Source organism: Pempheris klunzingeri, chromosome 5 (genome assembly GCF_042242105.1).
Source record: "Pempheris klunzingeri isolate RE-2024b chromosome 5, fPemKlu1.hap1, whole genome shotgun sequence".
Taxonomy (NCBI): Eukaryota; Metazoa; Chordata; class Actinopteri; order Acropomatiformes; family Pempheridae; genus Pempheris; species Pempheris klunzingeri.
The window spans coordinates 19,551,100-19,575,906 of record NC_092016.1 but is presented as its reverse complement, the minus strand read 5'-3'; the positions used below and the strand labels follow the sequence as shown (position 1 = coordinate 19,575,906).

Below are 24,807 nucleotides of genomic sequence, written 5' to 3'. Positions count from 1 at the left end.
TACATCCAGCAGATATGGAGTACGACTGGCATTCTTTGTGAGCCATATGTGTGGACATCTGAGGATTTAAGTACAATATTCACCCTAATTTTAGAAAAATATCTGGCTCTTTAGCCATGAAATACCCCACTGTGTTCGTTAACTTTGCCAGTCTGTTTAGAGCAGGACAGGTTGTGTACAGTAGGGTGTTGTAGAGCTTTTATTGAAAACGGCTGCTGCGTGCTTCATCTGAAAACAACGCTGATGAGAGCTGAAAGACACTAAAACACTCAAAATCCAGGTAACAGCTCCTCCCTACATATGATCCATTGCATCCATTGCATCCAAAAATATTGAGTAAAGCTGCATTAAAGCCTCCATGTGTACAAACCGAGCATTTTTCCCAATTGTTGTGGTGCCTTTAATTTCTGTTTGTGAGAATCAGAGAAGTGTACTTATTGTTTTCAGCCCTTTATTTCCAAAAGGGTCAGACTTATGGGATTGAAGGCTGGTGTCATTCTATATCTATATGGTTCTATATTTCTTCCCTTTTTTCTTACAAAAAATGACCAAAACTAACACTTAATTAGATACTTTCATGCCTCGTCTATGGCTCCCCAAATTCCTAATGAAGTAGTGAATTTTTTATTTAAAAAGGGTCACAAATGTCTGGTTTCACTTTGCAAAAAGGCGCAGAGTGTAATTTCCTTGAACAGCTGGGTGCTGTTTGTTTTAGAAAGCTCCTCTCACCTCTCTGTTTGTAAGGTAACCTTGGAAGGTTCAACATTGGGGTTCTCCCACTCCATCTGAGGGCAGTGCATGAAGTAACACAGCGTGTAGATTGCCTCGGGCTGCCAGTGAATCACGCTGCTCTTCTGGTGGATCGGCGTCCCATTGTTGTGGTTCTTCATATACAGTGGCTGTAGGTAGTGCATGGCCCGCGACACCAGGTCACCTACACACACACACACACACATACGCACACACACACACACCATGAGGGGAAACACAAAAGGAGCACGAGCAGTGAGAAAGGAACTCATGTGCGGACACGAGGGTGAAAAGACAGGAATAGTTTGAGCGCACAGCCTTTAAAAAGACGTCGGGGAATCATCCTCGTTCCTTCCTGCCCCCTCAGAGCTCACCCTGTCAGGAGAAATCGAGAGTTTCTACAACACAGTCAGGAAAAAGACAGGGTTTATCCCAGTCCTTTCTCTGCTGCTCACAGAGGGAGAGCAGGAGAAAAAGCATGCTCAGGACGGCTCTGTGTAAAGAATGAATATTTATGGATAAACATTAGCTACTCCAAGCTATTTCCTCTGCATAATTTGTCAGTATTTTAAGGTCATCCAGTTGTGCTTGAAAAATCAAAGCTTGAGAGGACTCTGCTAATAAAAATTTGAATATTCTCTAGGCGTGTCTAAAAGAGAGTAAACAGTTCTTGGAAAAGCATGTTCAGCCCCTTGTTTTATACTTAAGGGACAAGATAGATTTTAATGCTGCACCTCTGCTAATCAAAGATCGGGAGATGAGTTGGAAGTTTATGTCACAGCCAGCCAGACAGTCAAGATCACCACCTGCTTCAAAAAAACATTATGACTCCGGTACCTTAGTTATTGAGTGGCAGAGCATGCTTACTTGAAAAACAACCCTGTATTATTACAGCATGGACTCAAATCCCATTTCACTGCTGCCAGATTTCTGTCGCTTCTCCTTCCAGTCTAGACCCACTGCACTATGAGAAAATGTAATGAAATTCTGAAGTGAGGTCGCTCTAAAAAAAAAGGAATAAATAAAAAAATAAAAATACTGTGTCATGTTGTTCTGGTCAATTTGATACTATTCAAGGCAAGACAGTAATAGAGCAGGATGGCACTTGGTTCCCCCGGTCTAAATCAACTGTACTGTATGTGTGCCTATACAATACAGAATGGGAACAAACACTCATTCCCCTGGACAAAAGGGTTTGTTTAGCATCAAAATTGCACTATTTGGCGCTTGCCAAGATTCCATTTAGCCTCGACAATGTGAGAGGCGAGTGTGAAAAGGATGCCTGAATGAGGGAAAAGCATTCATGCAATAAAACAGTCAATCTCTCAGCGGTACTCTGGGAACAGTGGGGCTATGCTGATAGAGAAATGTGCTGGACATCATCTCCTGATGCAGCGAGCAGGAAATATTATGACAGGAATGTCCACCTCTTGTTCAAACTTTGAGTCAAGGCCGTGCAGTTTCTCTCTGTCGTTATCTGTTACTCCTCCTGCGTCTTCCGCTTAATTGCACTAACGGGAATACAGATAAGCTTGTAACAGTGCCCTCTTAAGCTCGGTAAGGGGAGCTGAGGTGGTCAGCGACAGCCGGTTCTTGTGTCTTATTTATGCTGGCCTGTGACATTTCCTGTGCTAGCAGAGGGGACTGGCAGGGACGAGGAAGAAGATTATTTCTAGTTCTAACACTGAAAGAGTGCGACAGTAGTGAAGTAGCAGCAGTTTAACACATAAGTGAGATTACTGCTGCTCCTTCAGCAGGTGTACGCAGATATTGCTGCTGAAAAAGGATTAACTCGTTGTTTTCAGAGACCATATATCAGCACAGAGCCGTGAGGATTCTTTGATTTGGTCAAATAAAAAGACGGACGGAGGTACAGCACTTTAATAAGCTACATCAATAGTTTTTTCATTATAGGGTTCAGGCCTTTAATCAATACCTCATCCTGGGTAATTAATTCTTTATGCTAACAAGAAAAGGAGAGGTGGAGGACACACACAGCCGATCCGGCTCCTCAGGTATCTTGGCGATTACCTTTTAGCTGTGGGGCGATGCTCTCTCTTTGTTTTCAAAGCTTTAAATTCCCCTTAGGAAAGCAAAGTCACACAAATATGCCATTTTCAAGAGAATAATGGCACTGCTTTGATTTACGAGGGATTTTATGAGAGTTGGCACCTTTAAGGTCAGTAACAGGCAATGCAGCTCCCACATAACAACCAAATTGCTCATTACTTCAGAGAGTGTGAGGGCTGTTCAATGTTTAATAGTGAGAGGGAAAGCATATATGCTGTTTGGAAACATAGAAATTAACTCTAATTTCAGATGGAGCAAAATAAACACACAGTAACCAGCTTTCCTCTGGGTAGTGATCCACTGGTCCAGGCTGCACTGCAGCTGCTGCCATCATCACGCTGCTGTGTTTCAATAACGTGCTGCTATGCATCCCTGATTATATTTAATGGTCGCCTGTGGCCATCCTGACTCAACAAGATTAGTTATTCTTTCTACTATTACTTTTGTCCATCTGAAAACAGAGCTTTTAGCCACCAACGACTGTGGATATCAAGATAACATGGTGGGCACAAACACTATCTTTATGGAGCTGATGCATCCAGATCTAGAGGAGTTAATGAAAAAGACTCACTGAGCAAAAGAGAAAAATGAAAAAGAAGGAAGAAAGGTGTCAGCTTAACAAGAAAATGACTGAGCCGGTGGTCTCTTTGAATATGAAACATTGTTGAGGAAACAGAATTATTCCTTTTAATGTTGTGCCATGAGCTTTATGCCCATCACTGCACATCTCTACTTTAACTTTCAGAATGGCTTGACATTATCACGACTGAGGAGTCGCACATCACAGCCTGTGATAGGAACAAGCACACAGCTTCCCTGCAGTAACCTGTCTGTAAGGCTCGCTCAAGAACCAGGACAGGTTAGTTTGCATACAAAGTAACATCATGTGATGACTGTCTCGCTGTCAGAGGTCTCTGGGGTCTTTATTAGAGGAGGAAGTATGTGAGGATGGGAGATGTAACATTGTTAATTCCACATGAGGGAATACTTCACTCCTCACCAGCACGCTGTTAAACAAAAAGCTACTAGTGTTGAATCGAAGCAAAATTATCACATAAGCAGTGAAGAATTGCACTGATTTATCCTATGTATTGCCCCTCACTGATTGCATGTTGCTTTTGTCATGTGACACCCTTGGAACTTTGGTTAGTTTCATGTTTTGGTCTCAGCTGATTCCATTTAACTTAAAGGTTTAATGACACGATCAACATCGCCGTCTCAGAGCAAAACAACAAGCACTAAAGCACTAAAATCTTTAAATTGCTACTTTCATCAGACACATGGCCATTCTGTGGTATTAAAGTAAGTACCATTCTCAGAGAAGAAGCTGCTACCACAACAAAATGATCTTTGAGAGGTATTACAGAGAGTGCGGGTGGCCATTGGCAGCCCCCTCTCTTAGTTCTGAGCTGAAACACTTACAGGGAAACAGTCGTCTATCAGGCTAGACCTGAGAATAGAGCAGCAGATGAAATTAAAAAGGAAAGATCACAATTTCTGGAACAGCTAATACCAGCTCCAAAAGCCTTTTCCTTGCAGTGGTAAAATGTGTTTTGAGCTCCATTTACAATAATAATGTATAATGATGCTTAGGAGTGTTTTTAAAATCAGCATTAATAACTAATATGTTATGACAAAGTACCTTCTGGGGGATTGGAAGGCTAAACATGAATTATTAATACTGGCATTATTATTTTAGTGCCAAATATAGTTGCAGGTAATACAAGTTAAAAGCCCATTATGAATGTGACGAAGAAGTCAAGCGTAAAAATCCAGCTACAGGTGAGTGATAGTGGAATTAAAGCAGCCATACTGTTTTATGAATGAAAAAGTAGAATTTAAAGGGAACCCCCCCCCCCCCCCCCCCCCCCGAAAATATATTCATAGAGGAGCATTAAATTAGTAGATTGTTACCAGTCTCATGTGTGCATGGTGAATAGGAAGCAAAAATATTTTGTTACCTTTGGACAGACTGAGAGTGCCCAGCCTTTTATGCTAAGCTAACTAAGCTAACCATCTCCTGGCTGTAGCTCCATATTTAGCGTACAGACATGAGACCGACATCAATCTTCTCATCTACAAGCATCTACTTCCTAAAAGCATTCCCTCAAAGCAAGAGAGCGAGGTTCCGCGGCAGCAGACGCATCAGTCGGCACCATGAGGTCGCTGCTATTTGACCTTGTGTCACTTCGTGGTGGTGATATCATTCGACAGTCTGGATTTACATATATATGGAGGAAGCCTACATATATTTTGCGCGCTGTATGCCTCTATGGATAGAGTCGGAAACAAAGCCTGGAACATATTTGAAGCCGGATTTTGGGTGGCATGACTGAGTGATGATGACACACCAAGAGTCCTAATAATTGCAGTATTTGCAGGACTGTCATTTCAAATATGCTAATTTGGCATTTTGGCGAAAGAGAATATGAGAAAATACAAAGAGGTAAATTGGTGGCAAACCTCTAAAACTGAGTCTAAATGCCAGTGCAAGAAGCTGTCCCTACATAGGATGCAAATTTTACTGCGTTGGACCAGAAAATGTTATTTCATACATTTATTGGAAAAAAAAAAATCTAACTGTCTGCTTGTTTTTCTCTGTAAGCTTCCCATCTTTTTTCTTTTTCCACTTCCCATCCTGCTCTCTTTCAAATACACTATGTGACAGCCAGATAGTGCAATCATTGCCGGCTATTTGCTTTTCTCAGTTATTCCTTTTTTTTTTTTTTTCAGCTCGAGCCGTGTTTGTTTGCAAGTCCTATAGTGATTTACAGAATTCCTCTCCAGAGCTGATAACATTAGCACCGGACTAAGCTCTGCTATTATCCATCGGCCGCTCTGTTGTCTCACAGCGTGTTTGCAGTGTCAACATAACAGAATGAGTCCTTGCTTGACCTCATCAATACTACATGAACAGAGGACAGGCGATTTGCCTCAATGCTGCACCCCACCCCTCCCACCTCGGTCCTGAGGAAGCATCCACAGAGGAGAATGGTCTGTATGTTTGTTCTGATGATATATGTTTACACTGGATATAAATAAAATATTTCTTGTCTACTTGTCTTGACATACCGATGCCAATGACAACAGAAACAGACCCCTCTCTCAATTAAGTGGCTTGAGGATTTCTTTATGCGCATTATATCATGCATATTAGGAAATAATTGTTCTCATCTGAGTCTGTCAGCGGACGCCGCAGCACTCAGATGTGTTTTCTGGAATGAGCTGCAGAGTTGCACTCGAACCAAAAAAACAAAACAGTTCGTCACTTCCAATGAGCATCTTGAGCCTGCGATTATATCTGATTAAATCAAATGGGAAAACATGAAGTTTTGTTTGCAACGCAGCCTGTCGGCACAGATTTGTTGAGGCCTCGTGAAAGTTTGTCAGGAACTTTTCCCCAAAAACAGAAACCAAGGTGGAAACTTTTTTTTCTTTGTCCAACTTTTTTGTTTTGTATCACCATTTTTTATGAGTGAGGACAAGAGGATGAAATATAATCATCATGAAACTGTCTCAATGCAGATGCAGAAAACCTATTAGTATTATATAAAATTGACTCCTAAAGCCTATGCAAATGACTTCGTACTGTACAAATGTATTCAGACAGCATTCTGATGCCCATTATCCTTTGAATAATGAGTACATCAGGCCTGGACAGACATTCAATTAACTTTTGGAGTGCTTGTCAAACTTATAAGCTAAAATCATTTTTTAATGGATGGCTGTAGTTCATTAGAATCGCTCTTTGAGTGCAACTCCCACTGATTCACATCCATTTAAATCAGCACACACACACACACACACACACACACACACACACAGCAGGATTATGATATAGTGATTTACTGATAGCGCGAGACAACATTTGTGCCCTATTAAACATCACGCTGTCATATCAGGGAATAATGGAATCCAAAACAAATGTTAAGGGGACGTCTAGTTGACCAGAGCTGCACACCCTCAATAAAACCTGCAGTTAAAATGTCTTGTAATTGTAAACTCATAATACGTTTATCAAAACTAGGAGTCTATAGCCATGCTAGCGGCTCTGTGAGGCTGTAAAAACACCACCAGTTATTATATTTGTATCAGATGGTTTAAATTCTGCTTCAGTCCAAGAATAAAAATCTGGGGCAAACACTAAATATTGAACATGAAGTATTATTTTGGCATGAAATTTAAAACTCTTCGATATCAGCCAAAAATAACAGGTGTCAGCAATTTCAGCTAAAAACCACAGCTACTAGCTTTCAGCCATATTGATCAAACTCTAACACACACACACAGACTTTTTAGTGTGTTTTTCAAGGGTAGACTCCCTGACTGTGCGTTTTTCCTTTGCAGTCACATACAAAAGTGTGCGGACACCCAAACAAAGAGCAGGGAGACACGCACTGTAACATTAAACCCATATGTGACTTTTGAACATCTGAATTCAAAAGCTTGGGCATCAATATGCTGCCATAGAAATCTGCCCACGTCTGGGAAGGCTTTCCACAAAACTTTGGAACCTTGCAGCAGGGCTTTGTTCCCATTCAGCCACCAGTGCAAATACACCACAGACCTTTTTCCACACACAAGACATTTGGACTTGCCACAGTAGGAAAAGCACAGGTGTGAATGATAAAATGAATGATGGCTAAATTATGTTTAGCAGGGCCCTGGTACTGCGCATGCTGGTTCACTGTCATGGCTTACTGGGAAACCTGAATAGAAACGGAGACATCGTTAATGTTTTTATTAACATCTGAGCTTTTCCCACTATGGAGAGTGTCTGCAGTGAAGAAAGGCCTTTCAGGGAGGCTGGGATTGGTGTTGGGTGATAAGGCCTGGCTGCCAGTCGGCACTTCAGTTCTTCCCAAAGGTGCTGGATGAGTTTAAGGTCAGGGCTTTGAACAGGCAAGTCAGGTTCCTCCACACCAAACTCCTGTCATGTCGAAACATGACAGGAGAGTCCTAAAAATTGTTGCCACAAAGATGGAAGCACAGTATTGTCTGGCCAGGTAACCAGTGAGCAGCTCCACTTGGTTGAGTGGTTTTTACCTTTGCTCAAGGGCACATTGGACTGTAGAGAGTTTTGCGGGAGGTGTCACTGCGCCACACCCACCCACACACACACACACACACAGACACACACACTCACTGAGTTCAGAGACGCTGCCCACTCTTGTAGCCAGTAAACACTGTTCAACGGAGCGCAGCTCAGACTGACTGTAGGCGTTTCCCTCTCCGCTCTTCCCTGCTCGCTGCTGCTGCTGCTGCTGCTGCTGCTGCTGCTGGTCCCGGTGAAGAGTCAGACCCTCAGGTAGGCTGAGTGCACCTGAGAGAGAGCAAGAGAAAGAGAGAGAAAGAGTCATGGTACAGCACAAGACTACAGTCTGAAAAGAGACCATCTGTATACTGTATCTGATGCTGTCAACGGCACGCAATTAGGTTCAAGCAAGACTATGTAACTTTTAAAGTCTATGATGAGCAGAGGCAACAGCGGCTTCTGCTGCCACAAATTGTAATTACAGGACGCTGGTACCTTCAACTCTGTTGATATCTGAGCAACGAAGGTTACCGCACTAAAGAGAGCAAAATTATTCAAAGGGGAACAGAGTTCGACACAAGACCAGGTCAGAGAGCAAAGGGAAACTGAAAACATCTGCAACCACAGCAGTTTTCCATGTTTTAGACAGACCCAGAGTTGATAGTGTGTGATGTAGTGTAGTGTGTTTTTTGTAGGGGAATGTACCAACTCAAGCCAAGGTACATAGTGCATGAACAGGCGTTTGGGATTGAAAGAGGTGCCCTTCTCCCTGTGACAAGTCAGAGTACCATCGAAATGATTTTGAAGCTGTTATTTTAAGGTGGTGGTTGCATAATGTTGCTTTAACTCATTTTTGATTTCTCTTTACAGAAAAAAAGAGGAATACAATTGAAAGAATTATTCCCTTAATTATTATTTCTCTTTACATATTTGTCAAATTAGTGATTAATTATTTGAATTAGAAAGCAATGGAAGCCATACAAGGTAGTATTTATGCCTGCTAGTTGCACCTGTCAGAGACTTCTCCCAAAGGTAATAATGTGGAATATTTCAGCTGCATTTTCATTATTCACACCTCTATGTGTTAGTTAGTCTTTCTCGCTCTGAAGGTGACGAGGCAGACTGCTCTCCATTTCGCTTTGCTGACATTTTTTTATTCCACTGCAGCTTCGTGCTGCACCCTTCTTACTGTTTGCAGGGTGTCAACTTATGAAATGGCTGTAAGCAGTGACTCTCTACTCAGCCCTTTAATCAGTGTGGAAAAAAGTAGCTTCGGATTTAATGGCTCCTCTCTCATAATATGCTGCTAATTTAATGCACGTGCTGCCTGCGGTGACTATGACATTCCTCATCCATCTTGTGGGAGCAGACACTTGCTTTTAGGGCGATTCATTTCACTTTTCCCAATTGAGACAGTCTACAGTACTACATGGAAGGGGACTGTATGAAAGCAATATTATAGGGGGGGGGGGGGGGGGGGGGGGGAATAGGGCGAGATAGGCATTCTTTCTTTTGAGGGTTGACTAAATAGTTTGGGAACGTTATATAAAGCAGAATTGACAGCCTGTTAAATGACCCTGTTATCAATTGTCAGTTATCACTACTGACAGGTTGCTTCAGCACAAGGTGCATCAACACTATTATTATATCTATAAACATATACTGTATGACTATTGGAGAGTGCTAGTGTCAGGTATACCTGACCATATATTATTATTACCATTGTCGTCATGGTAACAATTATATACACGGTAACTTACAGTTACAGAAGTGAAGTGAAGTTACATCACATGCATGACACAAGTTACTTTTAAGGGTACATTAAGTATGTGACCTAAGTTCACTTCTGTGACTAACGTACTTATTTTAACCCAGTCCATCATCTTGTCCTAAACCTAACCATTGGTTCAAAAATGAAAATTGGTTAGAATAGTCACCATGCATCATTTTTTTTACGTTATAACATAACATAATCTTGACAGTAACTTCTAGTGATTATTCCATTAACCATTCCATCCATTACCCACAATCCATCTTCACCATCAACAGTTCTGAGAGAGATTTGGGTGTGTTATGCAAGTAGCGGCTAATGTAGCATCAAGCTGCAAACTTACAGTCTTCAGCCCCAACTGACACTGACCCAGGTGACATCACTCGAGGCTATTGATCAGCTTTTGTGCAGAGTTAAAAAAGGCTTTGAACAGTATCAGTATCAGTGGAGGTTAAATTGGAGTACTTGTAATTTTATCTACATAGTTATGTTGTGATATTGTGGGAGGGGTGTTGCATTTTTTCTTTTCAAAGGGTTCAAAGAAAATAACAGTGAACATAATTTTTAGCCCCCCTTCCCACTAACAATATAGAAAATGTAGTTAGTTAGTATCAATATTTCCTTTGAATGTACAGAATCTAAATCCACAGTTCTTCAGAAGTGCTGTTTTTAAAAGGCACGCCTCTGGTTATACCCTTGTGTTTGCTTTTCACCATGCATTATACGACTAATAAAATCGGTGTGGCAAAAACATCTGGAAACAGACCTCTTGGTAATAAGTCAGTTATTTAGCTCATAAAGTCACAGAGCAGCCGCTTAAAGAGCAGCGGCCGTTGCACCGTCTCATCTACAGCTTTGTTCAGGTGAAGCCAGAAAGCTGCTGACAACCTGCACGACTCTGGAACAAAGAGCAGGAGACACCACCACCTGCAACACCAGGATCAGGTGTCCTAAACAGCTGCGGTTTCCAGCCAAAGCTGCAGGCGAGCCAGCAAGATCACGTATGAAGAAAAGAAACTTTCCTTATGTGTCTGCGGGAACTTGTCTGCCGGGAAAACTCTGGAACACCTCCTTTATTACATTTATTGCCCACAATGTGCCCTCTTTGGCGAGCAGTTGTGCAAACTCCAGGAAATCCATCTTAAACCATTTAAAGCAGCGGGGGGGGGGCTACCCTTGCACCTTCACTTTCTTCTCAAACAATTATATACCAAAGTAAATAGCCCCTCAGAGTGTGACCGCAGGATTCATGACCCACCTCTTCTGATGTGCACAGACTAAAAGCCTCCTGGTGTGATTCGTCTGAATGTTGCACCGCAGTCACCATAATTTTCATTACTGGCTTAAGGATGAAAAAAGTCTTTCACCTTAACCCTGGCCCTGTCATCACACTCTCTGTTTTATTTATTTGTCTGTTTTACTTTTACTTATTTATTTTAGTTTTCTGTGGGAGGTTGCTCCAGCCACAGTAGCAATCATACAGGGCTTCCAGCATGTATTGCAGGGCTGCATGAGTAGGTCCGAATACTTGCTCTGAAAAACATGAATAAAAACTTGAGCTTTAACTGTCCAGCTCCTTAACCTTGGTTCAGGGGAATAACGGGACCAGCTGACAGTGAAGTGCTGAATGCTCTCAGGATGGACTGAGGCAAGGTGACTCACTGGCTCTCTGCGTCCTAATGCAAAGCACTGTCTACCCTCAGGGAGGAACTGATGGAGCTCTTACATGCCACTGACTGTAGCTGCTCTCTCTCCCTCTCTCTCCCTCTCTCTCTCTCTCTCTCTCCCTCTCTCTCTCTGTGCTTGCGTGATGGGAACTCTTGTCGCTGTCTTCCTCCTGATTGTCACTGCATCAGCAATCTCTCCGGAAATGTAATGTTCTCAGGTTTCAAACTACAGTATAACTGCACAAGATGCTTTAAGTTGTTTGCTAACCATTATTATAACTATATGATTACATAATTTATAAAATAATATATAAAGTTATTGTTTTTGATGTATGATGGTGGGAGATGGCACTGGGCACCTGCCACTCTTTAAGAGGACCAGTCCTGTTTGCCATATGGCAGCTATTCAGTGTCGCTGAGGAGAAGAGGAGGCTGGATGATGCTCCAGGCACGACACTGTCACTGGAGAAGAAGTAATGAGCACAGGAGTTCCCATTAAGATGTCACTGAATGCACCTTAGTCATATTCTGTGATAAGCAGCCGCACAGTTGACATCCTGTGCATGGCCAAACACATATTCTGCATTCACTGCCAGAAAAAACAGCACTTAAAACTGGCCAAATACAGTATCACCTCAAATGCAAAATGATACACTTTCACCTGAGAGTCAGCCATTTCTGCTTTTTTTAAATTAATGTGCTTAAACTTTTAGATCTGTCACAATGCATTTGGGTTACCACATGAAGTATTCTGGGAAGATATTCAAAGTTTCAGAAAATACTTAAATAAGAATCAACAGCCAGCAGCTGGTTAGCTTAGCTTAGCACGTCTTAGCAGAGTGTAAACAGGAGGAAATCAATTGTCTATTAACACGTAGCTTATCGATTAAACTATACAACAACCAACGAGTAAGGGAGGTCTGTTCAAGTAGAAATTGAGGCAAATTTTCACCATGTTTCATTTGCACAAATTTGACTGCTAGAACATTTGGGCAGTCTGTGCTGGCCCAAACAGCCGATGTACTGAGTGTATAGACCTTAGCTGTAAGCTAGCTCATGTTTCTGTCTGTCAGAGGGTTGACTACTGTAGTCTGGATCCACTCTGAATCATCCCAGGGTTGACTAGAGCAGTAGGGCACGGATGCTGACCTCGGTGTGGCTCCTACCCTGCACTTAAATCTATTTTGGAGCGACTGACGGAGAAGTGCACTTCCTTAAACACACTGCAGCTCTGCAGGAACATACAGAGACAGCGGAGAGGAGCTTTGATCTGACAAATCAGGAATGCATTGCGCGAGCAGGTACATTGAAGCACTACCTGGATGAATGAGATGTAATTGCTGACTTGAATGCAGTGCTTGGTTTAGGGTGACAGAATGAAAGAAAAGCAGAAAAGATGAGAAAAATAAGACGAATAGAGACAGCATGATGCAAACACAGGTGAAGATACCAGAAAGAATAAGAAAAAGAATGCTTTTAGTGCAGCGTTATGGCTCTAAAGGGTTAATCATGTTGTTACTGTACATGGATCACAGTAGTGCTGCCCCACTCTAGGCTCCGGCTCTGTTCTGCCAGGCCAGATGGCTACCATATGTATACCGGGCGAGTGATCATAGAGGGAAACATGGCGAGATGGAAAGCGGGAAACAGAGTAGTGATGTGTGTTGAGATGTGTTAGAATGCCTTTCCTTTTTGCCTTTTTTTCATTTTGAATAATCTTCACCGTGTGTGTGGAGTTGTACAAGCAGAGGTGTGAATATGAAACAGCTCCTTTGAAGGAGAGCTGCTGTGCTCAGATTGGTTGAAAATCTACAGAGGTGAGATCTCGGTTTGGGCTCTCAGGTGACTTTAGTATGGTCTGAGGTAAGTCTTTAATGGGTTAGTCCTGCGCAGGGGTACAGAGGAGGACTGTACAACCATGAGTCCTGTTTGACAATTCACATGCAAATGTCTGTTTAAATTAGGAAACTGGCAAAGGGAAAAGACATGCGATCACCGGAAGAATCACAAACACATGCACTCACACAAATCCTAATTTACAGTCAGTAGCTGCAAACAAGTTAATAACAACAGCGAAGTGCGTGCACACAAAAGCAGACACGCACAGATAATTATTAGTAATTAAAAAGTCTTAATCCCAAGCAGTTTGTCTCTAGTTGAAGTGGGATGTGCTCTGCAGAGCGAACAATGTGTTCAGCTAAATCCAAACGGAAGATTTCCTTTTGCTGGGCAATCAAATTCAGGACACAGACTGAAAAAACCTCCACAGTTTGCATCATGTGTCGCCTCCCGATGTGCTCTTACACAACTGTGAGTAAACCGCCAAGGGAAATTCATTCAGATGGAAGGTTTAGGTTTGTCTTGTATTCGGATTAGGTAACATTGGTAAGGAGAGCCCACTGTACGCACATCAAACCTCCTCTGCTCCTGTTTTAAATGATATACCTAGAATCTAAAACAATAGAATAAAAATGGTCAGAGGGCGGGCTCGGATGCATAAGTGCCAGTTCAAGGACACTTCACTTCAGTTGTGCTCGCTGACACAGGAGGCTCAAACAATCCAATTAATCATTTCATCGCCATGCTGCTCTCTGCTGTGGTGCCTTTCTGTGTGGATGGTACAGGTATCTTGTATTAGATTTACTTGATTGAGGTCGCACCTCATCTTTGACACTCCTTGAAGCAGGTGTTCATTAGACTACAAGACAGCGAGAAGCAAAGAGAGAAATGTGCCCACAGTCTGGTTCAGTCCTTCCTATCTTTTATATGGAGCCTCTGTTGGCAGTGCTTTAATTAGAGAGATGTTCACTTGACAGAATTTGTAAAGAGGTATCTATTTCATTTGTAAAATTGATTCTTAAAGCTGCACTAATCAGTATTTTTATATTAACAATGAACAAGGCGGCTACATGTAATGTGAAAGGTGACAACCCCACAGAGCGTTATTACACAACTCTGCACTTGGCTCGAGCTGCTTTTTAGTTCACTGTTTTGATTTTACAACTCGCAATATTATGTTTTATTTCAGTCTTTCCAAACTCGTCAACTGTGTTTAAGCTCTGACAGGCCCACTGGCTGCTACCTGCCCATCAACAAACCGGCACAGTTTGGTGCAACAAAATGATTGCAAAATAAAAATGTGCAGTGAGATGACCAAATTAAGAGCACCAGTCTAACTTTAAATGATGGAAAACCGCAGAAATATGGCATTTATGTTTGCTTCATGTATTGATTTGAGGAACGTTTGGTCCACACAGATCTGACGTTTTGATCTGCTGCAATTCTTTTGTCTCCTGATGGAGGCGAAGCTTCATTGGACGTTCAAGTCACATGATTCATGTCCGTCATGATTTAGCTGAGTCTGAGCTGATTCTGTTTCCGTCGCACTTTTTGTTTTTATCGATACACCAACTTTTTCTACCTCTGCCAAGCTGTCATGGGTGCAAGCTAACAGGGGATAGGGCCCAAATTCACATGACTGAGGCAGACTGATACAGTTCAGAGATTAAATGATTTAATTAAGGGTACACGGATTACAGGACCATGAGGCAGACCAACCCAGGAAAGCTGGCCAAAACAGGCAGAAATCCAAAGTTCAGTCAACAGGCAAAAGGTCATAACAGACAGTTTGGAGATCAAAGACAAAGAGGCTGGAGAGCAAGCACATGTAGAACAGTAATATCTCAGACAAAGAATAGAGGAAGTAGACCGGTATAAATGGGGAGAGGCGGGGAAATCCAGGTAACTGCAGAGCAGAAGAGGGAAGTAAGACCAGGTGTGTAGCTGGGTGAGGCAGTCAGGTGATGGGGGAAGGAGGGAAAGTCCAAGGGCATTTGGTGAATTAGTGGAGAATAGCACCGAAAGGCCTGGGAAAGGAGACGTGTGGCTGGAGACGAGGGACAGAAGCTGATTGTGACACGAGCGTAAAAACTTTTGTGCAATTTTTCAACTTGGTCCATTTTAATGTGCAAATTAAAACATGGATTGAACCATATTTATAGATGGATCTCTTGAATTGAGTTTTTATATTAAAACATCTGTTACTCAATTTGGGAGCAATAGCAGGTTCTTATTGGATCATTGGTGGTGCGACTGCTGTTTTCTTTTTACATTTTACATTTTACAGATTGGTCCTTTAATTCTTGTGATCATTCAACCTCATAGGTAATAAAATCAGATGCCGAGCTTACGAGTTAGCATTAATTAGCTAATGCTAAAATAAAGTAAAGACGGTAATAAGAAGATGAGATGAGAGGTGAGTTGCCACTGAAGCAGTAAAGGCAGCATGGAAATAGCAACACACTGGAAGCACTGGCTAAAGAAAGGAGACAGATGTGAATAAGTCAAACAAAAAACACACATGCAAGTACATACTATGCAAGTCATCAACACACAATGGACCATACACTCAAACACACACAGACGGAGGACTTGCGACGGGTGACCGACGCACAACAAGGGCACAACGAGAATTACGCAATCTTCTCCAATCAGAGGGAAACCAGCCTTCCTGCAGGCTGTGTGTTATTCCACCCCGGAGTAGCAGCTCTTTCACTATTATTTCTCTCTTTTCATCTCATTTCTTCTGTCAAGGGTAATAAGTCTGTGTGTAATATCCATGAGTCGAACGCTTCCCGCAGGATGCTTTCCAGACAATACTGGCAATCAGCAGCAGCAGGGAAAAATCTGAAGTCACTGAGCCGTAATCTCTCTGCTCACCCTGCACTACCTCTCTGTGAGCTTTTGGGAGAGACTTAAAAAGCAGTGCCACAGCATTTTCTCCCTTACAATTATCTCATATAATCTGATATGAGGGAGGGAAAGAAAAAAAAGTGAGTGCGTGTGGTCTGTCGCATTATAGTAAAATCAAGCATGCAGTCACTGTGAATTATGACTGAAAAATATGAAAAGCCTCCGAACTTTTGACAAACAGAAACAGCAAGTCCACTAAATGCAACAATGTTCGGAAATAATTGCTCATTTAGCACTGAGGGCACTGGAGTAATTAAAGGATGTGACTAATGTCATAAAATGAGATTTGCTGCAGGGGGATATTTTCCTCTGGGTCATTTTAAAGGGGTGACATCATATCGAGCCGCTTGCGAACACTGGGAGCTTTTAAGTGAAGACGCTCTCTGAATTCAGTGCCATAAATAAGAGGCAAAGAGCAGAGGAGTTAAGACGGTAAATCCTTAAGGCAGGAAAGGTACAGTCACCGCCTGTGTGTATTGTGTGTATGTTTGTTCCCACATCTGTGTGTGTGTGTGTGTGTGTGTGTGTGCGCGCGCATCTGAGATGAAGGTATTCCCAGGGAGTGTGCAAGTGTGGCGTGCATCTACATCACGGGTCAAAATAGAAACAAAACACAACTCTCATTCACTGTTAATGGTGTTTACAAGCATTTTCACAGTAGCTTCTGTTTAATGAACATTTCTGCATATTTCTGTAACCCTGAATCTGCAATGAATGCAGTGAAAACCTACTGTAGCAGCTACGTTTCCTTCCCTCGTCATTTGAGAAAATGTGACTTTTTTGTATTTGCAATGAGGGGAAGAGGGGATGATTCAAAGCGTTCTGGGCAAAACATCACACAAAACTCTGGATGTAAGGAGCGATGACGAATGATGACACCAGGATTTGTAATCCACAGTGCAGTCTGTTCAGTGGAGGATACATAGGGTGAAGGGTGTGTTACATGTCTCGTTCTCATGGTGACACAATTAACGGATAACTCTGGTATTATTCTGCTTTCTCATATTTTCAAAAAATCCCATTGAGGAGACCAAAACTGACAATAAAAAGATCGTACAACAGGTAGCACCTTGGACACAGACCTCCATTGTTGTATTAAAACAACTGTATAGGGATACTGTAGTTCATTCCACTGTCCTGGTGCTGTATACCACTCAGTCACCAAACATGTAGTAATCCACATCTGAAAATAGTCCCCAATATATGCACCATTTACTCATGCTCATGTAATTTTCTAAAAACTAAAGAGCCCAGCTGTTTTGGGAAATTACTGAGCTTTAAAAACTGAAACTATGCATTGATAATGAGAATAATACAGAATAACGCCAGCCTTATGCATTATAATGTGGTCATGCTTTATGTCCATTTATGCTTCATTCCAGCGGCTCCTGTGGTGCACAGTAACCACTCACACAGACCACAGTCTACATCAAAAATAACCCTTTTCTATTTTCCAAACAGTCTCATCCACATTCAACTGTTTGTTAGGTTTCTGTCCATTTCTATTATGTCTTAAATGGTACACACATTCACATTCATACAAGCTACTGTATGCAAACCACCCATTCAGTCCTGACACCTGACTGCTAGCCACAAAATTTATCTTCATTTTCCGCCTGCTCCTCCCAGGAGCCCCAAGTCTGCAACCTGGCAGAAATAATCTGATAACTGCTGCCATCCCAGCAAACAGGCCAGACCCCTGGCGTCTTGTGCGTCACTATAGAGTGACCTCAAGCGCAAGCTCTGCTCTCTCATTCCTCATTTGCTTTTTAAACGCTGGTTTCTTGTACTCGCAGTGGGCAGACGAGCCAGTCACCTGCATGACACCCTGCACAGCGTGGAACTATGAAGCTCTATTTAATGCGCGTCTGTTCATATGAGAATAAAAACACAACGTCACAGTGTTGTGTGTGTGTGTGTGTGTGTGTGTGAGTTTTTATACATATATGTTTTATCTAATTAGTGCATGTGCGTGTTTATGGTAAGCATTTATTTCCCAAAACTTCCTGCAGCAAAACAGTACAGGAGTGAATCTTTGACAACCAGAAAAAAACACTGTCCTAATATTATTATTATTATTATTAACATAAAAGAAATGCTTGAGCGGTTTATCTGACTTCACTCTCCAAATTTTGATCCCTTCCTCTTCCCACAGTTGTTTCAGGATGGTAGACCAGGAACTTATGAGGCATAAAGCTCCAAATTGCTCCATAATTGTTTAACTCACCTAGCGTAATCTATCATTCTGACTTTGCAAAGTGGCTGAATGCAGCACACACACTGTCTGGAAGTGGGCCATGCCTGGCAGAGAGTGATGAGGCCGGGGGCTGTGTGCCGCTCCCTGTTGCTTCCCCCTACCCAAACAACTCCTCCGGGGAATGACCCTCACTGCTGAGGGCTTCCATTAGCAAATATCCCTGTCACTTTGATAATGTGAGAGCACTTGTATCAGAAATGTGATCATTCAATTTTGAACAATGCTCAGAAGCTCAGGGGAGGAGCCCTGGTGACCTCAACTATATTGCTTATTATGGAAAATGTGGAAAGTCTGACAGAAAACAATGTCCTCTTTGTTTAGTCTTGGGAATGAGTGATTGCCCTCATACTTAGGGGTGAACATTGGCCAAAATGTAATTGACCAATTTGCAATATCACTCATGAAATCAGTCATGCAGGCTCACCTTTCAAAAAAGCACGTCCTCTTACTGTTGAGGTAAGAGGACATGAAACAATGCCGCTACCGTACACATCATTGACAGAAACTAGCAAAATAATATGCATGCAACACACAAGGTTTCAAACAAGGATATTGAAAGCAGGATTGTTATTGCAGGTTAAAAATGTCACAGCTCATGCCAACAGTACATCCTTTAACGAAATACACAAATTGAGCCAAAGCAAATATTGAAGGTATCGTATTTTGGGTATCTGCCACACACCAACTGACTCCAGTCAGCTGCATGCAGCAGGTAGGCCAGGTCTCCCTCCTGTTCCTCTGGGCTCTCCCCCACATGTTTTCCCCCAGCCTCCCCCCCTCCACCACCACCACACTGGCTCTGCTGTGAGGCAAGCAGAGACTGGAGGAGGCTGGCTGGCAGCGAGCGGCCACTTCAAATCCAAACACACGGGCACGGAGCTGGAATGTGCACACACGCTCACACCCTCACACCCCTACACGCACATACACTCACACACACACGCACACAATATCCTTCTTTTCCTCTGTTCATTGCTCCACTCTGCAGATTTGCGAGATCCATACACACTTCATGCCAGGAATATAAATGCAAAAAGGGAGTCATTGTTGAAAGGGCCAAGTTCAGTGTTCGACTCTGTGCTCAGTTCCTGAGGTGGGGTTCACTTAAAAGTTTAAAACAACAAGACACCGATATTGAAGCCTTTCAAAGGCACAAACAGTGCACTAGTCAAACTGTGGCTGTAGTTCAGAGGATTCTGACCTCACACTCACAGCTTGCTCGTAAAAGAAAAATTTCTCTTGAGAAATGCAACCAAACGACTTGATGCCCTGACATGATAAATCACGAAACCACCACTTCCCTTCGTCGTGTTTTTGCTTTTCTTGCCTCAGTGATTATTCTTCTTCACCATGAAAACACATCCTTGCCACTGCACCCCTCTAACCAGCATAGCCACATTTCCCCATGTGTCCCATCACAATGTTGCATCCCATATTCCTTCCTAGCCCACGATGCACTGTATGCACTGTAGCGTCCATCATCATCAGGTCACTCATGCTCAACGCATTAGTGTTAATTAATGGTGGCCAAGTCCCTGGCAGCCCCAGGCAGTACTGAGTCCAAACCTAACTCGGGCCGGCCCCACCCCGCCCAGTGTAGGCAGGCACAAGATGTTTTTCTGCTTGATTGGCTGTGGCAGTTTAATGCACTTGGCTACATAGTCAGACCTGGAAATTGGCCAACCCCAGAAAGCTTATTTAAAAAAGACCTTTTAAAAAGTCAAATCTTCTGTATATATGAGAGCTCTGCATGAAGAATGATATCTGACTTTGAAGTGAAGCGGCCTTTGAGAGGGCCGCTTATGTGATATTTTGCTTTGAAATCACGACTGTTCACATGAGATTATGTGAAGTGTGTCCACAGGCATTAACACCTCAACAGCATCAACATAAAGTGCTCTTATCAAACAGTGTCCTTTATCCTTCTCAAGGTGCTATGAATGAAGGATAAACGTGATGCACATCGACCCATTATCCCAAACGGGTGTCGTGTTAACTTGCTTTCCAAATGTTCTGCTCGCCTCATTTCTCCACTTGAGGCCGACGTCTATGGTCCCAATGTCAGTGAGGCATTAATGCAAGTCAGAGAGTTTCGTTTAAGATAAGCACAGAGATGCCGATGATCGCCATTAATGAATGAACGATTGGTTGACTGCTATCACACAAAAAGTCTTTTAGGCACTATTAATGACACTGAGTGGGCAAAAGACATGAGAAGTTCTGAGCCTCGTGCCAGACTTTTGAGTCCAGTGTCTTTCTCAGCAGAATGAGAGCAGTAATACCCAGAGGCCTGTCACAGTTTAATATCATCTTGTCAACAATCTTGTGGGAAAAAGCTTCCACATTGGTATTAATGGGCTTGTGAATTTTGCTCAAACTGACAGCCATTCTTCATTCATGTCTTGTTGCAGCTTTCCTTCCAAGTAGTAAGTTTTGTAATTGATTTTCTCTGTTTGCATCACTTAGTGCCCCTAAGCCATTAATAGCAGTCTCTTCTGTTTTCACAATAGTCACTCTTATATGCATTATATAATGCTGACTTGGCTGCCAGGGGTATTACAGCCAAGGTCCTGATGGAAGCTTTGAGTATGAGCAGAGGGCCTACGCCTCGAACTGAAATCTGACTTCTAGAGGTTTCTGAAACACTCAGCTGCCTGTTCCAATCAGGAGGGAGATCAAAGTTAAACCCCTGCTCAGCCATTAGTCTTGTGGTCTTCACTGTTTTCTTTTAATTTCCCTGACAATGCCCCCTCTTGGACCGAACCCATGAGTGACCCTTGTGTGTATGGTTTGGTATTAGTGCACGTTTGCTCATAATGACAGTAAAGCGTGCCGTGGTGATGAAGTGCCTCAGAGCATGTGTGCTGCCTCTATGAGCACGGATGCGGTTTCTGCCTTACTAGAGATCAGCCTGCGTGTCTGCACACAAGGTCGCTAATCGTCCTTTGACTCCTTTCACGTAAGATGATTTGAAAGTGTGGTAGTAGTCTATATGAATCACTCCATGCCACGTCACATTAGCTACCTTTATGTTACCCATGCAGGGTTGAGCGGTCCTCTCATTCCCCCGGCCATGTCAAAGTGAAGGATGGATGACAGTGACACAGCCTTTAAACATGTCAGGGGCCATCAGCCAGATGTTTCCACCATATAGACGATGTGGCATCAAATCATATCACTTATTTAAGAGGTCTTAAAATGAGCGAAAAATCACTGCAACTTTCACAAAGCAACGAACAGTGATGAACTGGAACCCGAGCCTTGAGATTACCTGGCAGTGCAATCTGGAGGCCACAGTGAAGCTGAGATTAAACATATCTGTACGTGGAGTGTTCTTTAATAAGATAAAGACAGGGACTGAGCTATAAAGGTCCCTGCTTAGCATTCAGGCCTTGAAGGTAACTAACCAGACTCAACCGACAGGCTAACAAATTTAGGCCAACAGTTAGAGTTACAGCTTTACTTGTTCATCTGTGACAGGTTGTGTAGGATTCTTGCTTGAGGCAGAAAACATGCACCCGATAACAACCTTTGTTTTAGTACCCGACTCGACCTTTAAGCACTCACACAAAATCCAGGTTTTTCAGTGCAGTTAGTCGAAAAGTCTGCTCTGTTTCATTTCTTCAACACCTTCTTTCTCTTACTTTCTTTTTTTTTTTCACTATTTGAGGTTCATGCTGAACCTCAGCAGGGACCCGTCCGGCCCAAACCGATTGATGTGAAAACAAAGCAGGGAAGACAGATAGAAAAATGTCTCTTCGACAGCAGTGTGTCTAAATCCTATGGCGGAGCTTCCTTGAAAACAAACTGCAAAATTACATTAAGTGCTGCACACTGACATCTTGACAATCAAATATTACACTGCGGCTTCGGTTCACAGTCCGTGCTCTGAGAGCGTTACAGAAGCTGCTGTACATGCTGGTTATGTTGGTTTGCATGTCCCATTAGCAGTGAAGACACAAACACAGTGAAGGAGCCATCTTATTAATACAGGTTCTTAAAAGGGGAAAGTATAATCACATGAACACACAGGAAATACATTTAGTTTCTGTCCTGCCTGAGTTAGATAAAAGGAAAAACACCTCAAAATTATTAAACTTAGCAGCCAATTAGCTTAGCTTAGCACAAACACTGAAAACGGGGGGAAACAACTAGCCTATTGTAGCTCTGTCCAAAGGCAACAAAGATTTTTTTCTGTCTCAGCACATCTGGCAACATAACCATCGTGTGGCAACAACTGAGAGGAAATAGGCAAAAATGTATTTGTTAGCTCACAGGAAGAAAGATATTACTATTGTCTGGAAGATGGAATAAGGCAGTAACTTTTGGGGGAAAGTTGGTAGCTAGGGAAATAGGGATCTGTTTGTGTAGAAAGCTGCCAGTCCAGGAAAAAAAATCGTACCTCAAAGTCGGACTCAGAGTCAGTCAGAAGTGCTGTGGTCGGACAGCACAGCAGGTTGTGCATTCTGACGGCCTCTTGGTGTGATGGGAGCAGATGAGGCATGTGAAAGGAAAATGCTCTGGTATACTGAGTCGGCAGCAGAGGTGAAGCAGCAGGGCTTGAAAGCTTGAGTGGAAGCTGAAAAGCAACAGTTTGTTGCAAAGTCAACCTTAATAGTGGGAGTCAATGACTTAGAAACTTCTGAATGGAGGTCAAAGCAGATGATGAGTGTGAGGCAGCAGCAGGAGCCTTTGCACAGTTGTTGTTGGCCAGTTTGGAGAAAGCTTGTTTATGTACTGTTTGCAAGTAAAATACTGCATGTAGTCAAGCATGTTTTCTAATATGACACATCAGGTAGTTAGCATTGGATTGGATTACTTTGGATCAGCCTTGAAAGGAGTAGTTCAACATCTCACATGTACGGTAAAGTGGATTTGACAGGAAACAGCTAACCTGGTTCTGTCCAAATAAACTCCATCTACAAGCACCTCTAAAGTTCACTTTATACACGACACAACACACATAACATGTTATATCTTATTTGTTTAATCAAGTAGCTAAAAAGTGTTGATGTTGCGTGCTGCGTTATTTCTTGGCCAAACAACCTCATGATGACTCCAGGACCTTGGATTGAAATAGTAACACTAATTCATTTAAGGGTTGCTGGTAGACAGACTTTGTTACCTTCGGACAGAGCCAGGCGAGCTGCTTCCCCTTGCGTCCAGTCTTCTTGCTAAGCTAACCTAACCGCTGAAATGAAAGTGATATCATTTTGGAAAAGAAAGCAATCAGCTCACTGACTAGATGTTGGACTTCAGTGGAGAAATGAGGCGAGCAGAACATTTGGAAAACAGGTTAGCACTACACCCATTTGGGATAATGGGTTGACGTACTTCATGCGTAGCCTTCATGTACACTGAAGAGTTTTTGGTCGCTGTGGTCATTCCTCTTCTCTTTGCAGGCCACTAATGAGTCTTTCAATGCACAGTTCATAATATATGGACATGTATAAAGTAGTGTAAAGAGTATTGTATAAAGATAGAGTTGAAAAATCGACCAGTGGAAAATTATTGCGTACTTAAATCAAACATGAATTCACCCTGAACCTGATGTACTTTTACACTTACTTTTGGGGGTTTCTTCAGGTTTTTAAACCAAGTAACCTAAATAAAAACTGGATGATATCTATTCTAGAAATATCAAACTTCACCTAAACCATCTACTCAAAGTGTTTTACAGATAAATGTGAAGGGATAATAAAAGCTTAACATCGCTACTCATATTTTCCCGACTGGTTTAGCCTCCAGCTGCTGGGCCTAATCAACTCTCAGTAGATGTTTTCCACTCTAATATCTCATAGTGATTTGTTTTTGTTGTACTATCAGTGTTGCAGTTAAAAGTGCCGGTCTAGATATTATCTGGTAATGAGGGAAGTGAGAATAATGATGCAATTATTAAGATAATTTCTGTTGTTTTCTCGTGTTAAATAAAGTACTTTCAAGGACGCTCTCGTCTCTCTCTGTGCAATCTTTCTCCTGCACTCACACTTTGAAAGGTTTACATTTGTCAGCTGGTAAATTATGCTTCCTGTTGGACGGTCTAAGAGAATTATGATTGGTGCCTGATCTGTGGTGCGTCTGGTAAATGCAACATTTCCACCAAACCTTTAGTGTCACACAGTGCCTGCCTGAATTTCTTTTTTTATGAGGTGATTAATACCTCAGATCATTCAAAAAGAAAAGCTCCTGTGTGCTGAAAAAAAGAGCTATTGTTTTTATTAAGTCATTCATTGATGCTTTCTTTCCATCCTCTTCCCTTTACCCACTCCAAACAGGACGGCACCAAGAAAACTAATGAAAACGTATTGATTAATGATGAGAATTAAGGGTGAATAATTGGATAATTGCATTGCTGATGGATATTGCCTTGCCACATTATATTTTCTGGCTTGATTTTCTGTAAATGATGCACTTTGTTACTAACTTACTTTACTTTGAAATATCAGAACTTGGTGAACACTTTTCCTGCAAGAAATACATGGAAATACAGGGATAAAAATGATGC

General features: G+C 42.3%; 1 protein-coding gene across 1 annotated transcript in view; it reads right to left on the bottom strand.

The window, feature by feature from the left end:
- Positions 1-24,807, bottom strand: part of btbd11b (BTB (POZ) domain containing 11b) — a 65,236-nt gene that overhangs the window by 14,027 nt on the left and 26,402 nt on the right. The window contains exons 2-3 of the mRNA XM_070830195.1: positions 7,967-8,143; positions 730-934 (exon numbers count right to left, since the gene is read on the bottom strand). Coding sequence (XP_070686296.1) covers positions 730-934; positions 7,967-8,143 — 382 coding nt within the window. The remainder of the gene's footprint in view (positions 1-729; positions 935-7,966; positions 8,144-24,807) is intronic.